The sequence below is a fragment of the Seriola aureovittata genome, chromosome 11 (genome assembly GCF_021018895.1).
Source record: "Seriola aureovittata isolate HTS-2021-v1 ecotype China chromosome 11, ASM2101889v1, whole genome shotgun sequence".
In the NCBI taxonomy this organism is placed as follows: domain Eukaryota; kingdom Metazoa; phylum Chordata; class Actinopteri; order Carangiformes; family Carangidae; genus Seriola; species Seriola aureovittata.
Genome location: NC_079374.1, coordinates 2,595,374 through 2,610,211, shown reverse-complemented (window position 1 = coordinate 2,610,211; position 14,838 = coordinate 2,595,374). Strand labels below are relative to the sequence as shown.

General features: G+C 39.9%; 2 protein-coding genes across 6 annotated transcripts in view; one reads left to right on the top strand and one right to left on the bottom strand.

Moving 5' to 3' along the window:
- Positions 1-5,550, top strand: part of LOC130177766 (abl interactor 2-like) — a 29,514-nt gene extending 23,964 nt beyond the window's left edge. For 4 of the 5 annotated variants that reach the window (XM_056389709.1, XM_056389706.1, XM_056389708.1 and 1 more), the window contains 2 exons: positions 18-203; positions 932-5,550. In XM_056389709.1, coding sequence (XP_056245684.1) covers positions 18-203; positions 932-1,107 — 362 coding nt within the window. In that variant the 3' untranslated portion in view covers positions 1,108-5,550. Of the gene's footprint in view, positions 1-17; positions 204-598; positions 861-931 lie in introns of those variants that run through there. The other variant, XM_056389707.1, reaches the window with a different exon arrangement.
- Positions 5,551-5,688: 138 nt separating this feature from the next.
- On the bottom strand, positions 5,689-14,836 carry LOC130177767 (excitatory amino acid transporter 3-like). The gene is made up of 13 exons (XM_056389710.1): positions 14,166-14,836; positions 13,403-13,543; positions 12,400-12,492; positions 11,760-11,871; positions 11,077-11,119; positions 10,920-10,982; positions 10,626-10,807; positions 10,158-10,265; positions 9,160-9,282; positions 8,857-9,051; positions 8,622-8,756; positions 7,670-7,786; positions 5,689-7,311 (listed from the first exon to the last, which is right to left on the bottom strand). Exons 1-13 carry the CDS (start codon positions 14,281-14,283, stop codon positions 7,170-7,172), a joined length of 1,572 nt encoding a protein of 523 aa, XP_056245685.1. The 5' UTR covers positions 14,284-14,836; the 3' UTR covers positions 5,689-7,169.
- Between the last annotated feature and the right edge of the window lie 2 nt (positions 14,837-14,838).

The window sequence follows — 14,838 nt, the reverse complement described above, 5'->3', positions numbered from 1 at the left end:
ATCTGCTTCACCTCCAGTTTCAGACGCCCCTCCTCCCCCTCACCCTGCCGCTGATGAGAGCCAATCAGGGCCTGAGGAGCCCCCGCCTACTCCTCAGCCATTGGAGGATGGACATGAAGAGGAGGACTCAGCAGTGATGGAGTACAGCGACCCGTACGCTGAAGAAGACCCGCCGTGGGCCCCCAGAAGCTACCTGGAGAAAGGTAACGCTACACACAACATACAACACAACCATCCATGTGTCAATCAGACGTCTTGTTTGTTGTGACCGTCGGTCCAGAGAGATTCAGTTTTTCTATAATAGAAGACAAAATAAACAGAAATTTTGAGAAGTTTTTCGGTGACACTTAATTTTACGATCCTGTATTTTAAGTTCCTGAAAGGTTTCTTCATAGTTTCTTAAAAATTACATCTTATTACCAGATAATGTTAAAATTAGATAAATTTATCTCCCACTGCTTTAAAAGACTTTCTTTTAGATTTGTTGTAACGACACTTGTAAATGTTTTACTGGTGTTTGATTTGATTAATTAGTCATTCCTCTTTGTTTTCTTTGTTTTCTTTGTCTTCATGTCTAATGTTTTCTGACACTTGTCAGGCCGTCATTGTAAATAAGAATTTGTTCTTAATGTCTTGTCTGGTAAAATAAAGGTTGAATAAAACTAAGTTTACAGGAAATTAGCTAGAGAATACATGCTGTAAAATTAAAAATTATATATTTTATCTCTTTAAAAAGTGACTCAAAAACTCACAGTCAAAAACAGCTGCAAAATAAATTTTCTGTTGAAACTATGAATCCATTAACTGAAAGCTCTCGTTGTGTTACTGTGTTTCTTTAATCGTATATTTGGTGGGTATTGATGGTAATAGGCAATAATGAAGAACTGATCACAGAGAGTAATAATATTTTGGCGTGTATACCGCCCTCTAGTGGTGGCCATCTACGACTACACCGCCGACAAAGAGGACGAGCTGTCGTTCCAGGAAGGAGCGATCATCTACGTCATCAAGAAGAACGAGGACGGCTGGTATGAAGGAGTGATGAACGCCACCACCGGCCTCTTCCCCGGGAACTACGTGGAGTCCATCATGCACTACGCTGACTGAGGAAGAAGAAGAAGAAGAAGAGTGTTTGTCTTGTTTGTTGAGTCGCTCCTCTGTCGTCTCTCAGCTGCAGTTCAACGTCTTGGATCTGAACTAAAAAGGGAAAAACTGACTCGTTCCTACACAAACCAATCACAAGCAAATCAGAGCCTGTGAACAAAAATCATTGGTTCACTAATATTTTATTGTGAGTATGTGACAGAATGTGATTCCAGCTGATCCCTCTCTGTCTACCCACAGTTCTTTGCTGGTTCAGATTATGTTTTAAAATAATGAATCTGCAGTTCTCTTGTTAGAAGAAGACTGAGGCATTTCCAGGCGTCTTAATGTTATTTGGTGAGAGTTTGGTGTGAAGGTGGCGAACAGCTCTATGATGGAAAGTTAAAAAAGAACATAGAGATGTGTTTTTAAATTTAGTTTTCTTATGATCCGAAGAAATTCATTTTCCTTGAACTCACTGAATAATCAGTGTTAGCTGAACTCACAGACTTATCAGCATCTTCGTCCGTCCAGAATAATCGTCCATAAATCGACTTTCACAGTCCCAGAGGAAACTGTGACGTGACACGTCTTTGTGTCGAATCCCAGAGTTTAAAAAGAGATTTGAAGGAAACTGTAAAAACCACCTTTGCACAAAACACTGAGTCCAGATAGAGATATCATTATTTCCCCTCCCCCCTCTTTTTTTTTCTTCCTTCCTTTCTGTTTGGCTTGAAACACTTTGAATATCCTGTCTTTGGCCTTTTTTTTTTGACTTGTGTTATTAGTCAGTCAAGGAGAAATCATATCGTCACTACTTAATCACACAAATACTTAAGTCTGGTTTACTGATCATTGATCGTTAAAAATGGTCGATGATTATTTAAAGGAAACTAATGACAAAATGTTGGGAAGGGTATTTCTGTTATTTGTGGATGAAAATGGCTTTAAAGTTATATTCCTTGAAATTTCAGTCCTGGTTGATGTGGTGACACCTGTGGTTACCATGGTAACAGTAGTGTGGTTAAGTTGAGCAGCTGAATCTGTTTCCAGTGCAGCCAAACAAACTCAGCGATCATCACTTCCTCCTTCTGACTTCCTGCTGCGCACTCAGCCACACAACAGCAGGACACAGTCAAAGAGCTGGAGGTGTGCAGTCTGTGACTGCTTCAAAATAAAAGCCCCCCTGTGTGTGTCCAGATAAAGTCTTTTAAAGTGAAGCAGCAGCGGCAGGAAATGTTGTTTACATGAGCAGTAACTGAATCCAGCTGTGATCCAGCTGTAGGAGAGTGAATATCCATCAGATTAAACACTGGATCACAGGTTGCATCACTTCCTGTCGGTCCCACCTGCTGAGTCGGATGATCTGAGCGTCAGAAACAGGTTCATGAAAACCTTAAGGATGATAACTTGAAGACTAATGAGTGTGTGGTGTACAGTAGCCGTGTCCCATCAGTGGCCCCAACAGCTGGAGGTCGACAGCTGGATCCATTAATGATGTGATGGAGGTGATGGAGTTGCATCACTTCAAAGAGTGAGAAAACACTTTTTCTAACGCGATGAAGGTCGAACACAAACATTGTTGATGCACAATCTGCATCATTCTTAATGAATTTCTGAGATAATCTCATAACAGTATTAATTGTTGTAGAGTTTTAGTACCAGATACTAAGCTTTGTAAATACACAGCCCCTCAAACGTCCAGAGGAGAGTCCAATATCTTATTCCAAACTGCAGATCGCTCTGTTTCCTCTTTTCTCCTCCTTTAAAATAACTCCCTCCTCCTCCTCCTCCTCGTTCTCCTGCTCTTGTCTTAATAATAGAAGGGATCACTCAGACTCTGTTCTGTGTCTCTTTAGGTTTCTGAGTAGTTTTCTGTTGTACTGTAGCAGCGCTGGAGTCTCTCTGCTGCAGCTTGTTCACTTTGGGAATTAAAAGCCATCGTGGCCAGTGGACGTCGAACCGAACTGACCACTACACCTTCACACCACAGGTCAGAGTTCAAACCAGTTGATATTCAGTGAATTAGTAGGAATAGTAGGAACTCCTCGTTCTTTCGTTCCCCTCCACCTTTCTTCATCTTTTTTTGTCTTATTAAAATTAAGAATCAAAAAGAGATGCCGAGGATTCTGGGAGAGGAAGTAGAGTCGAGAAAGACACCGAAGCTTTACAGAGAAAAGAGAGAAAACTACAATAACACTCAAAGGTTTTGAATTTGTAAACGAAGACGAAGCCGTCCTGCTGTGATGGACAGTGTGTGTCTCTGCTGCCATAACGTCACACATCCTTCTCCGATGTGGAAGCTGTGACTCGAGCCTGAGAAGTGCCTGGTAGTTTAGTTTCACCACGAGGACAGAAGTAAAAACAAACCCAAGTCCCACAGACGCAGCACAGCGACGGGAAACAGATTCACCTGAACACTTCAGGTGAATCTGTTTCTGATTGATTAAAGATCAATTAAGATGTTTTTTTTCTCTCCAGTCTGAACTCAGACCAAATGATTTGAACCACAAAGATGAATTATTACCTGCGTCTCTGCTGGTTTGGTCTCAAATATCTCAACAACTATTGATGGATTGTGATGAAATTTTAGTTTGAGTGACATTTTCAATTTGCACGTTAAAACATTTGCAAAAGTGCAAAATTGAAAAGTTGAAATGATGCAAAAAAAAATAAAGAAGTTTAAGAGTTGTTATGTGAATAAAACCCAAAGATTGTGAGAAAAGAAATTGACTGATTATTAATAAAAATGATTATTGCAGTTCAGCCAGAATTATTTTTCCTGATGAAAAAGCTTCTCAAACACTAAAACTCCAGTGAAACCACAAACACTGAGGTTAACATTACAACAGTTAACATCAAGTTTAATTATATGTGATTAAAATATAAAGTATTGATCGATTCAAACCAAACTTTATCAGTAAACTGAACGATTCAACACGAACTCTCAGGCTGGATTTGAGCTTCTCCTCTGTGGGTTTTCCTGTAGTGACGCAGTGAAGTGGAGCTGGAGGTTTTGGACCTGTTGCCAGTTTTGAAGTTTACAGTGTGTTTGCCTGCATGCCTGATATATAACTGACATTTTTATTCACAGTGTTTTCATATTCTTTTTTTTTTTTTCTTTTTTTTTCTATAGTTTCACCAACTTGCTTTATTCTGTCTGATCAGCTGGAGGCTGAGACGTTTCTGTCCAGTGCTTCTTTTGGTTGTAACGACCCTTTAAGATGGAGGTGGATCTTTTTGTGCCATTTATCAGTGTGTTGTGGCGTGAATAGAGGTGCATCTGTGTGTGTGTGTGTGCGTGCGTGCGTGCATGCGTGCGTGTGTGTGTACCAGTGTTAACCAAACCTTCCCTTGTGGACTCTTGTTGACTGAAGTGACTGTGGACCTGAACCGTGTTTCCTTGTACAGTGTTATTTAAGAGGCGTTTTACCTCAAACACCAGAGTGTGCCACACCAGTGACTTTAGAAAGAGCAGCGTTAATGTATTTTTTTAGTTAAGCTAGTGTGTAATTTGATTCAGACATAAAGGTAGAGCCGGTGTGTGAGCTCTTTGAGAAAGACGTTTGTCCTGTTGACCAAAGAAATATGTTGATTTAAGAGCGACGTCGAACAGCCTCGTCCACACCTGGCCACGCGCTCAGGATCACAGAACCACAAAGCTCCACGCGGCTCCCGGAGAAACTGGGATCAACGAGCGCAGCACGAGAGATGTGGGCAGACATCTAAACATTTTGTGGCATACTCTGGTTTTTGTTTTGCCTGCAATATCCCTTTAACCGCTGTGGACTGAGAGAGGAGGTGATCTGTGAAATGTTCCAGCCGGTTTCTCTGAGGATGATTTCTACCAGGAACCTGCTTCTGTTTTTCTCCCTGCAGACGACAAACCTTTAGGATCACAGTTTAAATCTGAAACCAGATCTAGACAAGTTCACAAATTACACAAAACAACAATATTTATTGTTTGACCGTGTTTTCAGGGCTGGTTGTATAAAACTTGCTCCTAAACTAGGACTCAAAAGCTAAATACAAGATGTTTCCCCTGATATTAAGGATGTTATTTATAAAAGAAGGATATAGTAACTGTGGACGTCCTGTTAAGTGTTTGACCGTGAACCAAATATATGTTTAATTATTCCTGTTTTTAGGAGGCCAGCCTAAAAAGAAATGAAGCTTTTAATTTTTTTGTTTTGGTTTCATGACCTAATTCATATCACACGTTTAGTTCATGCTGAACCCGTGACGTCGTTTACTCTGCAGCGTGTCATACGTACCGGCCCAGTCCTTTATTTCCCTTCAGATCGTCTGACTCTCATTTTAATCTGATCGTCATTCTGCAGCGGGTTCCTGGTAGAACATGACATCTGGAGAACCGTTCTGTTTTCCCAAGTGAACTGGACTGAAAGCACATTGATCTTTTGTAAGAAAGAAGAAAGGTGAAGTGACTGAGTAAATGTTTTAACAGCCTGTCTGTGTCACTGGTGTTTGTTTATTAGAGGCTCAGCTGATTTAAGATCTATACTTTTAATCCTGATAAAAAAATTTTAAAAAAAGTATGTACAATTAGAAATTAACTTTATTTTATTTGTGCGGAAACCAGAATAAAACCAAAAGAATCTTCAGAAGCAGCATGTAAAATTAACAACAATCAAGTAAATTAATATATAAAATATGGATGAAATAATCAGAAAAAGGTTGAAAGAAAAACAAATAAAATTCAGCATTTTTAAGCAGTAAACGTTTGATAAGAGATTATAATGCTGCTGTAATCAGATCTAATAGTTTATTAATATGTTGGTTAACTCTTAACTCCTCTTGTTGACAGTGGAGACTGTTGTACAAACAGATAATGAATAATAATATTAGTAAAACAATAATAATATATACATTTTAAAAAAAGTCTTAATAATATAATTTAAGGTCATGAAATAAAAAGCAATAGGAAATTAACATTTCCTGCAGGGGCTGTATTTGTTTCGTTTAACTTTAAAATATATTTTTTATAAATGTACTTAACGCCAAACTTTCATATAATCTCCAGCTGTACTTGTTAGAGTTGTTTCAATAAAGTTTTTTGGAAAAAACTATAGACTGCATATAAAACCTGTTTAGGAATGTTTTAGCGCCACCTGCTGGACCAGTGGCTTGACTGAATGCATTTTGTATGGCGATGAAAACAATATATATATTAAATGATTGTTATTTACAAATTTAAAATGAACATGATAAAGCAGAATTAAGTTGTTTTACCACTAATGATAATAGATAACAATATAAAAATTCTTTTTAGGAACTGTGTAATCTTATGGTGCTTTTCTCTGCTGTGTATAAACATGTTAGAATTTTATTTTTAAAAATTAACAATTAATTTTATTTTTTTTAACTCGTCCTCTTATTGGCTGAAGAGGAGACTGAATCAATCGGCTTTGAAAGTTTTTAAAATTATTTTATAAAGGAACTGGTTTGTCCCAACAAAACCTCAAGTCAGTATTTTCCTTTGCAGGGGACTCACTTTATTTAAAAAAAATCATTTTTAGTAATTAGAAAATTTACAGTATTTTAAATACATCTTTATTTCTTATAGGTTCTAAGATACCTGCCTGCAGCCTCTTCAATAAATTATGATTCCAGTTTATTCACATTCAGTTACATTCAATTCAATAACTGCATTTGTTAAATTAGTGCAATTCAGTTTAATTCCAATACTACATTCAATACATCGATTCAATTCAAATGAATTCAGTTCAATCACTCTGTACATCTATCGGATCGGCACAATTGAACTGGAAACAGCTCACATCAGCTCAGTTCCATTAACTAGATCATTAACATCAATTTAAAATTTCCATTCAACTCAAGTAGCTATATATAGTATATTACATCCATTACTACAGTTAATTCCTTTAATTATATCTGTCACATCAGCTACATCACTTGCACAAAATACAAAATGACATGAACACGATAACAAATAAGTCAAAGTCCCTTGAATCCTGAGCTGACGTCACAGATACTCATCATCACCATCACACATATTCTTCTCCGACTCCTCGCTGGAGTGGTTCTCGGACTCTGTGTCTCAGGGTTTATGGGGTTTCTGGCGAAATGTAAAGGGTTTCATCATCAGAGTCATCAGAGTCATAAAAGTCGTCAGAGTCCTCCCCGCTGGTCTGGATCTGGACGTGGATGTCGTCCGTGGTGCAGCCCTCAGCCTGGTCTCCGTGCACCCTGACCAGGAAAAGCACAACGTGGTCGTCAGTGGAGTGAAACACACTGTGTCCCTGCAGATGTGAATGTGAGTGGATTTCTGCTGCTCCACTCTTCGGCCTGTCGTCAGGGGCGATATGAGCGTGCAATGCATGCGCCGCTCCATGCACAAATATACTGCATCATTGGTTTAGCAAGAAAAGCACATTGAAAACAATTGTGGATCTTATAAGGATCAAACGCAGCAACAGCATCAATCTGTCCCTGATTCCTTGAATTGTAAAAAATGTAATTAAAATTCAAGTGTTTCCGTTATTTCCCTTTAACCTTTTATAATGACATGAACACAAGAAAACATTGAGACGATCTGGAACTTCACCTTGTCATTTCCTGCCCTTCCTCCCCCGTTTCCCTCAGCTCATTCCTCAACACATGGTGAACGATGGCCACGCCGATGCAGTCTCCCATGACGTTGATGACAGTGTTGCAGCGGTCTCTGAAAGGCACAAAGAACGTTCACTTGGACTAAATGATTACATTTCGGTGGTCAAAGGTCAAAGGTCAAGGTTACGTGACTTCAGAAAACACTTTTTAGCCATTACTCAAGACTTCACACCGAAATTATGACAAAATTTCACACAAATGTTTAATATTTTATGACTCTGGATAAACAGGGATGTGACCTGAAACTAGTGGCGGAGGGATACGACCACGAGGAGGTGATTCTAGTTTACTTTTGTGTTGCCTCTTATTAAGTTTTCCGTTCCTTCGCATTATATTTTAACAACCCCTGTATGTAGTTTGTGTTACACCTTATATATGACTAATGTCATAATCATAAGAACCAGCCGTGTGTAGAGCCACAATCACAGTGACAGCAACAGTGTCCGGCTCGTTATCTATCCAGCTGCAATCACACAGACATGCGGGTGAATATATAATAATATATAACATAAAAACATAAGATATAAAACTATAACACAGATATGAAACAGAAAGCTCACTGGGGGTTTATTGCAAAAGAATTTTTTAAAATCCCAGCATGTGTGGAGGACCAGGGTCGTCACAGGAAAAGTAATAAAAGTAAAAGTAATTTCCTTATTTTCATATTTTAATAGGCATCAACAATAGGAATTGTGAAAATAACTTTTTAAAGTGAATGATTGATCCATCAATAAATACTTAGGATTTCAAAATGGATTTACAAAAACAGCACAACAACCTCTCCGTGACCCTCTGGGCCTTCGGTGCTTTATTACTTTTCCTGTGACATCCCTGGTCCTCCTCATACCGTGACCCTTCAGTGGCTCGTTATCATGTATCAAACTTACAGGAGCCACTCCACAACCACCAGAATGGAGGCTTGCTTCGCAGGTAAACCAATCGCCGTCAAGACAAAGAGCGTGGTCACCGCTCCTGTAGCTGGGATCCCCGCTGCTCCTATGCTGGACACGGCGGCGGTCACGCTGCAGATCACACAGACTCTTCCAGACACTGCATTTTTAAAGGCCCCATATCATATATGTGGGTGCCGTGATTTCCCAAACAACAGGAGGAGTGACTTACCAAAGCGTGATCAACTGGCTGAAGTCCAGATTGATGTGGTTGAGCTCGGCGATGAAAATTGCCGCGACCACCTCGTACAGGGCCGTGCCGTTCATGTTGATGTTGGTCCCAATGGGCAGCATGAAGCGACTGATTCTCTTGTTGAACTTGAGTTTGTCTTCACAACATCGGAAGGTGACCGGCAGCGTGGCAGAGCTTGGAGACACAGCGCATCTTTTGTTAGCGCACCATCCATGAAAAAACATATACAAATGTAAAGCTGTTGTGGTCGCCAACACACAGCTCTCTGTTACGTCACCTTACCTGGACGAGATGAGGAGCGCAGTCAGTAAGGCGGGAGAGACCCCTTTGATGACTTCACAGGGGTTTTGTCTCACACACACGAAGTAGAGAAGTGGTAACACTATTGTTCCGTGGATTACGAGCCTGAAAGACACGAGGAACAAGTAGTTACTGCAGCAACACAGAAACGTTCATTGGTAGATGGTAGGTAGGTAGGTAGGTAGGTAGGTAGGTAGGTAGGTAGGTAGGTAGGTAGGTAGGTAGGTAGGTAGGTAGGTAGGTAGGCAGGCAGGCAGGTAGGTAGGTAGATAGGTAGGTAGGTAGGTAGGAGGTAGGTAGGTAGGTAGGCAGGTAGGTAGGTAGGAGGTAGGTAGGAGGTAGGTAGGTAGTAGGTAGGTAGATTGGTAGGTAGGTAGGTAGGTAGGTAGGAGGTAGGTAGATTGGTAGGTAGGTAGGTAGGTAGGTAGGTAGTAGGTAGGTAGATTGGTAGGTAGGTAGGTAGGTAGGTAGGTAAGTAGGTAGGAGGTAAGTAGGTTGGTATTAGGTAGGTAGATTGGTAAGTAGGTAGGTAGGTAGGTAGGAGGTAGGTAGATTGGTAGGTAGGTAGGCAGGTAGGTAGGTAGATTGGTAGGTAGATTGGTAGGTAGGTAGATTGGTAGGCAGGTAGATTGGTAGGTAGGTAGGAGGTTGGTAGGTAGGTAGGTAGGTAGGTAGGTAGGTAGGTAGGTAGGTAGGTAGGTAGGTAGGTAGGAGGTTGGTAGGTAGGTAGGTAGGTAGGTAGGCAGGTAGGTAGGTAGGTAGGTAGGTAGGTAGATTTGATGTGTTTTCAGTTTGGTTGGTAGAGCTGATCTGTGCTTTACATTTGGATTGTGACTTTAGAGGCAGTGCTAACAGTATCATGTTCATTGTTATACTTATTTGTCGCCGTGTGTGTTGGGAGACAATGATCGAAAGACAGAACGTGCATCACAGAAAGGGCCATTTTGGTAAAAGTGTTAAAACAGTAAAGGTAAACGTACCCAAGAAAAACCACCAACATAAACCATCCAAGCTTGAAGGTAGTTTCCCAGTCATGAACTTCCATGACGTGGCTTGCTACCATGAACAGCACTCCAACTGGCACGCAGCTGGAAAGGAAGTGATGTCATGAGTTAATGGAGAGCAGCTTAACATGAAAACCTACCTAAACACAGTGTTGTCAGATTACCATTACATTACACTGCATGTCCAAACGGAAATCTCTTACATTTGTCTCATTGCAGAAAATAGAAGAAATCAAATGTGTGGGGGTAGGAGAGTTAAAGACGCCGTCATGTTTTGTTAGAAAGACGACTGAACTATTTTTAATGTTAACACTGTGAGCAGAAAAAAACCCTAATTTTATATATTACATTCAGTGTTTGTGAGCAAAAGCACTCCATCACGCTACAGGACATGTGACCTAGTTCTCATTTTCTTCAACAGAGTGTCGGGTTGTTTCACTTTACTTCAGTATCAGGTTGACCACGAGTTTAGTGGCCTCGTTCAGGACGGTGAGGAACTCCACCAGGACTTTCCCTTTCTCTCCCATGTTGTTGAGGGTCAGGCCAAAAATGAAAGCCCAGACGATGAGGCCCACCATGTTGGTCCCGTCCACGTATTGGCCCATCAGTCGCACTTCTGTCTCATTCTGCAACAAGACCGAAAACTCGTTAGCAATAATGTTTCTGAAAGCAACTTCATGTATGGAGGATCATCGCTGGACAAAGAAATCTCAATAGTGACGATGGATCAATATTTACCATTTCCAAGCTGGAGTTCTGCTCATATTCATCAACCTCAAGCTCCACCCTCTCAGTTTTGTACTATGATAGAAAATCAGTCTTCACATCATGATGTTACATAGAAAGAGAGGAAAAGCGCTGTACATAGTGTGGTTTACCTTAATGAAGAACTTACCTGTCGGAAACAAGCCTGAATCAGGTTTTGCGGGATCATGTTCCTATAAAAAATAAACAAAACTGACACTAGTAACGAGCTTGTTAATGTCGGCCAACGACAAGTGAGAAGCGACCGAATCAAGGACATATGTGACGTTCTCTGGACATTTGTGTAACTCTGCAGAACCTGACAGAAACAACCATTTCTGCTTAAAGTGTGAAACTTTTGTCTCAAGTGAGAGTTCTTAAACAAACACTGTCGACATCTCTTCTTTCAGATCTGTCCGGGAGGGAAGAGCCACAGAAATGGAAATCTGTGTTTCTTTTTCAGACTCTAATCCTTCCTCTGTACGCTGAGTTTCTTTTTTTATCTGGAGGTTTTTCTGCCATACTCCTATCTGCTGCACGGTTGCTCTCCCCTTCAACTCCGACAAACCAAATCATTGCTGGTTGATGTAAAGTCATAACTGGTGTTTCAGCGAGGGAAAGTCACCACAGACACCAGAGTTTTAACTACTGCAAAATACAGAGAGATTTACCTGGCTCGCTATGATAGGCTTTTGTGTAAAAGTCTGACACTTCAGCTTTAAGAAAAACATGAATGGATGCAACTATAAACTCACTGACTGACCTAAAGATCTCACCGACCTGGAGGTTGTATGTATGAAAACCAGAAATGATGTCAGATGTCTTTCTTCTCACCTGACTAGATCCAACAAGGCATCGACAGTGGAGAAGGATTCCTCGTCTTCCGAATCATCTGATTTAACAGCGTAGGCAATCCCGGGCTGGATAATCATGACCAATATCAAACCTACAAAACATAATGTAAGAGGAAAAAACTGTCTGAATGCTACACCTGTTCCATATATACAGCAAACACAACATGGACAGACCAACAAATATTACTGTGATTACTGTTAATATTTCAAAACAGTGTATCACAAAAAAATTAATTAATAAAATTAAAAAGTTCTTTAGAAAAAAAAATGACAATCAACAAAACTGATGCTGGACTTCAAATGACTGATATCTATTAATGAAAACATGCTTTTCAGCATTTTATCTATGTAATATTTATAAAATTACAGCTTTGAGCAATGGGTTGGTTAAGCCCGACTTCTCCACTGTCCTGTTACTGACATCATGAACAATGAATGAAAGGATTTCCTGTCAACCAATGACAATAAAGTCCTGTCACCTGAATGCAAACATGTTCAACATTTACCAGTTGTAGCTATAAAACGTAAATTTGCCTTAAAGAGGGAATCTTTTAGACCATCTGAGGTCTTTGTTTTGAGGAAACAACATCTTTCAACACCTGCAGAGACCTTGCTCTTACCTATGATCACAGCCATCATGGTGGTTGAGACAAAGTATGCTGCTGCTCTTCCAGCGATTTTTCTGGAGGTTTCAATATTTAGGCCAGAAACACCTAAACAAAAACAAAATAAAGCTAGAATTACCTCCCCCTCTCAGACTAGTTTCAGGTTACATCCCGAGTCATATAAAATATCAACCATTTGTGAAATTTTGTCACAATTGCTGTGTGAAGTCTTGAGTAATGTCTGAAACGTATCTTGTGAGGTCACTGTGACCTTGACTTTTGACCACCAAAATATAAACAGTTCATCCTTGAGTCCTAACAAATGTTTGTGCCAAATTTGAAGAAGTTCTGTCAAGACATTACTGAGATATCGTGTCCACGAGAATGGGACGGACGGATGGACAACCTGAAAACAATATGGCTCCTGCTCTGACTGTTCCCGACGTGGGGGCATTCAAAAACAGAAGCTATGTTTCTGCAGGTCAGTAAAGTCATATATGTGTGTGTGACATCACTGTGATGTAATGGAGAGCAGCCAACCTGGCAGTAACCTGGCAGCCAATCAGTAAACACCACCTGGGCTACACAAACTAAACAGCAGTATTATTTCTACTGGGCAAATATACAATGCAATGACTGTAAAAATCTGTTGGCTGAGAGTCTTTGTGAGTGATTAATGAAAGTAACATGAAAACGTGTACATATATCACTGACATAGTCCAGCGCCAGTCAGACTCCACCAGCTGTCACAAGAAGCCTGTGTACCTTTTGATATCTAATTTTTAGAAAACATTAAGTAGATACTACTGTGTGTTACGTCATGGCTCTTTCCTATTTTTAGCATTCACGATTATCCTGTAATTGTGACTTGTGATCACAGTGACTGGTGCTCAGCTAGAAGCTACACAGGATAACACTCACAATTTAACTTTTATGAGGTTAAACTTGCCAAACCACCATTGTGTTCCCATTAAACGCTGCATGTTTAACACGAGCTAGAAACAGACCTGCAGCTTACTTGTTATCACACTTGTCGCAATGAGAGGAACAGTGACCACCTGCAGCATCCTCATGAGAATTTCACCTGGGAAACCGACATACAATATGTCACCCTCCGACATAGGGACATACACCTTGAGAATCAAGCCCATGCCAAGACCTGTGAGACAAAAACAAAGATATTAAGGGTTATAAGGGTTTAAACAGCTGTGAAGTGGGATGTAATGGACAAATCATATGGTTGAAATTCATAGAGCACATCAAAATCTTCAGCAGAGCCACACTGACCTATAAAACCTACTGTCATATTTAGGCTATACCTGGCTATTGAGTAATTATTGTTTACTTATATATAATATAGACCACTTCTGTATTTAATTGTGCATCCTTATATGCTTACAATATATTTAGACCACTCGTTTTTAAAACTGTTAAACTGTGCATTGCTATCAGCCACAGTGTTATAATTGAGGATAGATTAGATTAGATTAGATTAACTTTATTTATCCACTAGATGGAAACAAAGAAATAATATTCAAAATCCTTTAGTGGCTGTAGGTACAAGATATAATAATAAAATTATCTCTTTCTTTCTCTCTCCCAACCGGTCGAGGCAGACAAAAACGTTTAGCAGTTAGCTCAAAGATGTAGTTAGCCGGTTAGCATTACGGGCTAGCTAGGCTACATGTTCAAAGTTTAGCACTTAGCCCAAATAGCACCACGGGCTAACTAGGCTACATATTTGTCCCAGAGATGAACTTAAACTTGTAGCTGTCACTTACCCAGGGCCAAACCTGCCAGACTTAGAATTTGAAACCTGTTCCCCATAAAGTAATCACAACATTTCCTGCTGGACGAAGCATCGTCAGACATGTCTTCCTCCGGACCGTTAGTCTCCATTTTTAATGCGATCTAAAAGTGTATATTGACTGCAGCATCAAAAATACTTAACTTGTTCTTTAAATGGAATAACGGAACTTTCGACAATCTTTATCGGTCCACTAACCGGGTTAAGTTGATAAAGTATTCACCGAATAAGGGTAAAGTGGACTCAGTGGAGTGAGTTAGGCTCGTTTGGGTGTTTTGGTTCAAAAACTGATTTTTAACGATAGAAGGTATTTCCAGGAATATCTTTCATGCATTATTTAAATATTCAAATATAGACACATGCCATACACAGGCACACATTCTTTTCATTTGTACATCTCAATGACCATTTGTTTTTGTTGTCATTTACATGTCTGTCTATTATATGTAGCCTTCCCGTCACACTTGATTTTGTTATGCAAAGTCACAAAAAAAAATTCAAATAATCAGGTATAGTATAGCTTATGGGTGAAGGAACACGTCACGTCGACGTCATCTTCTCTTTAGTTTGTGTTTCGGTATCCATGTTTAAGATTCACCGACAGGTAATGTCCACTTTAATGTGAAGTGTCCGGTTTTGGGAGGAAG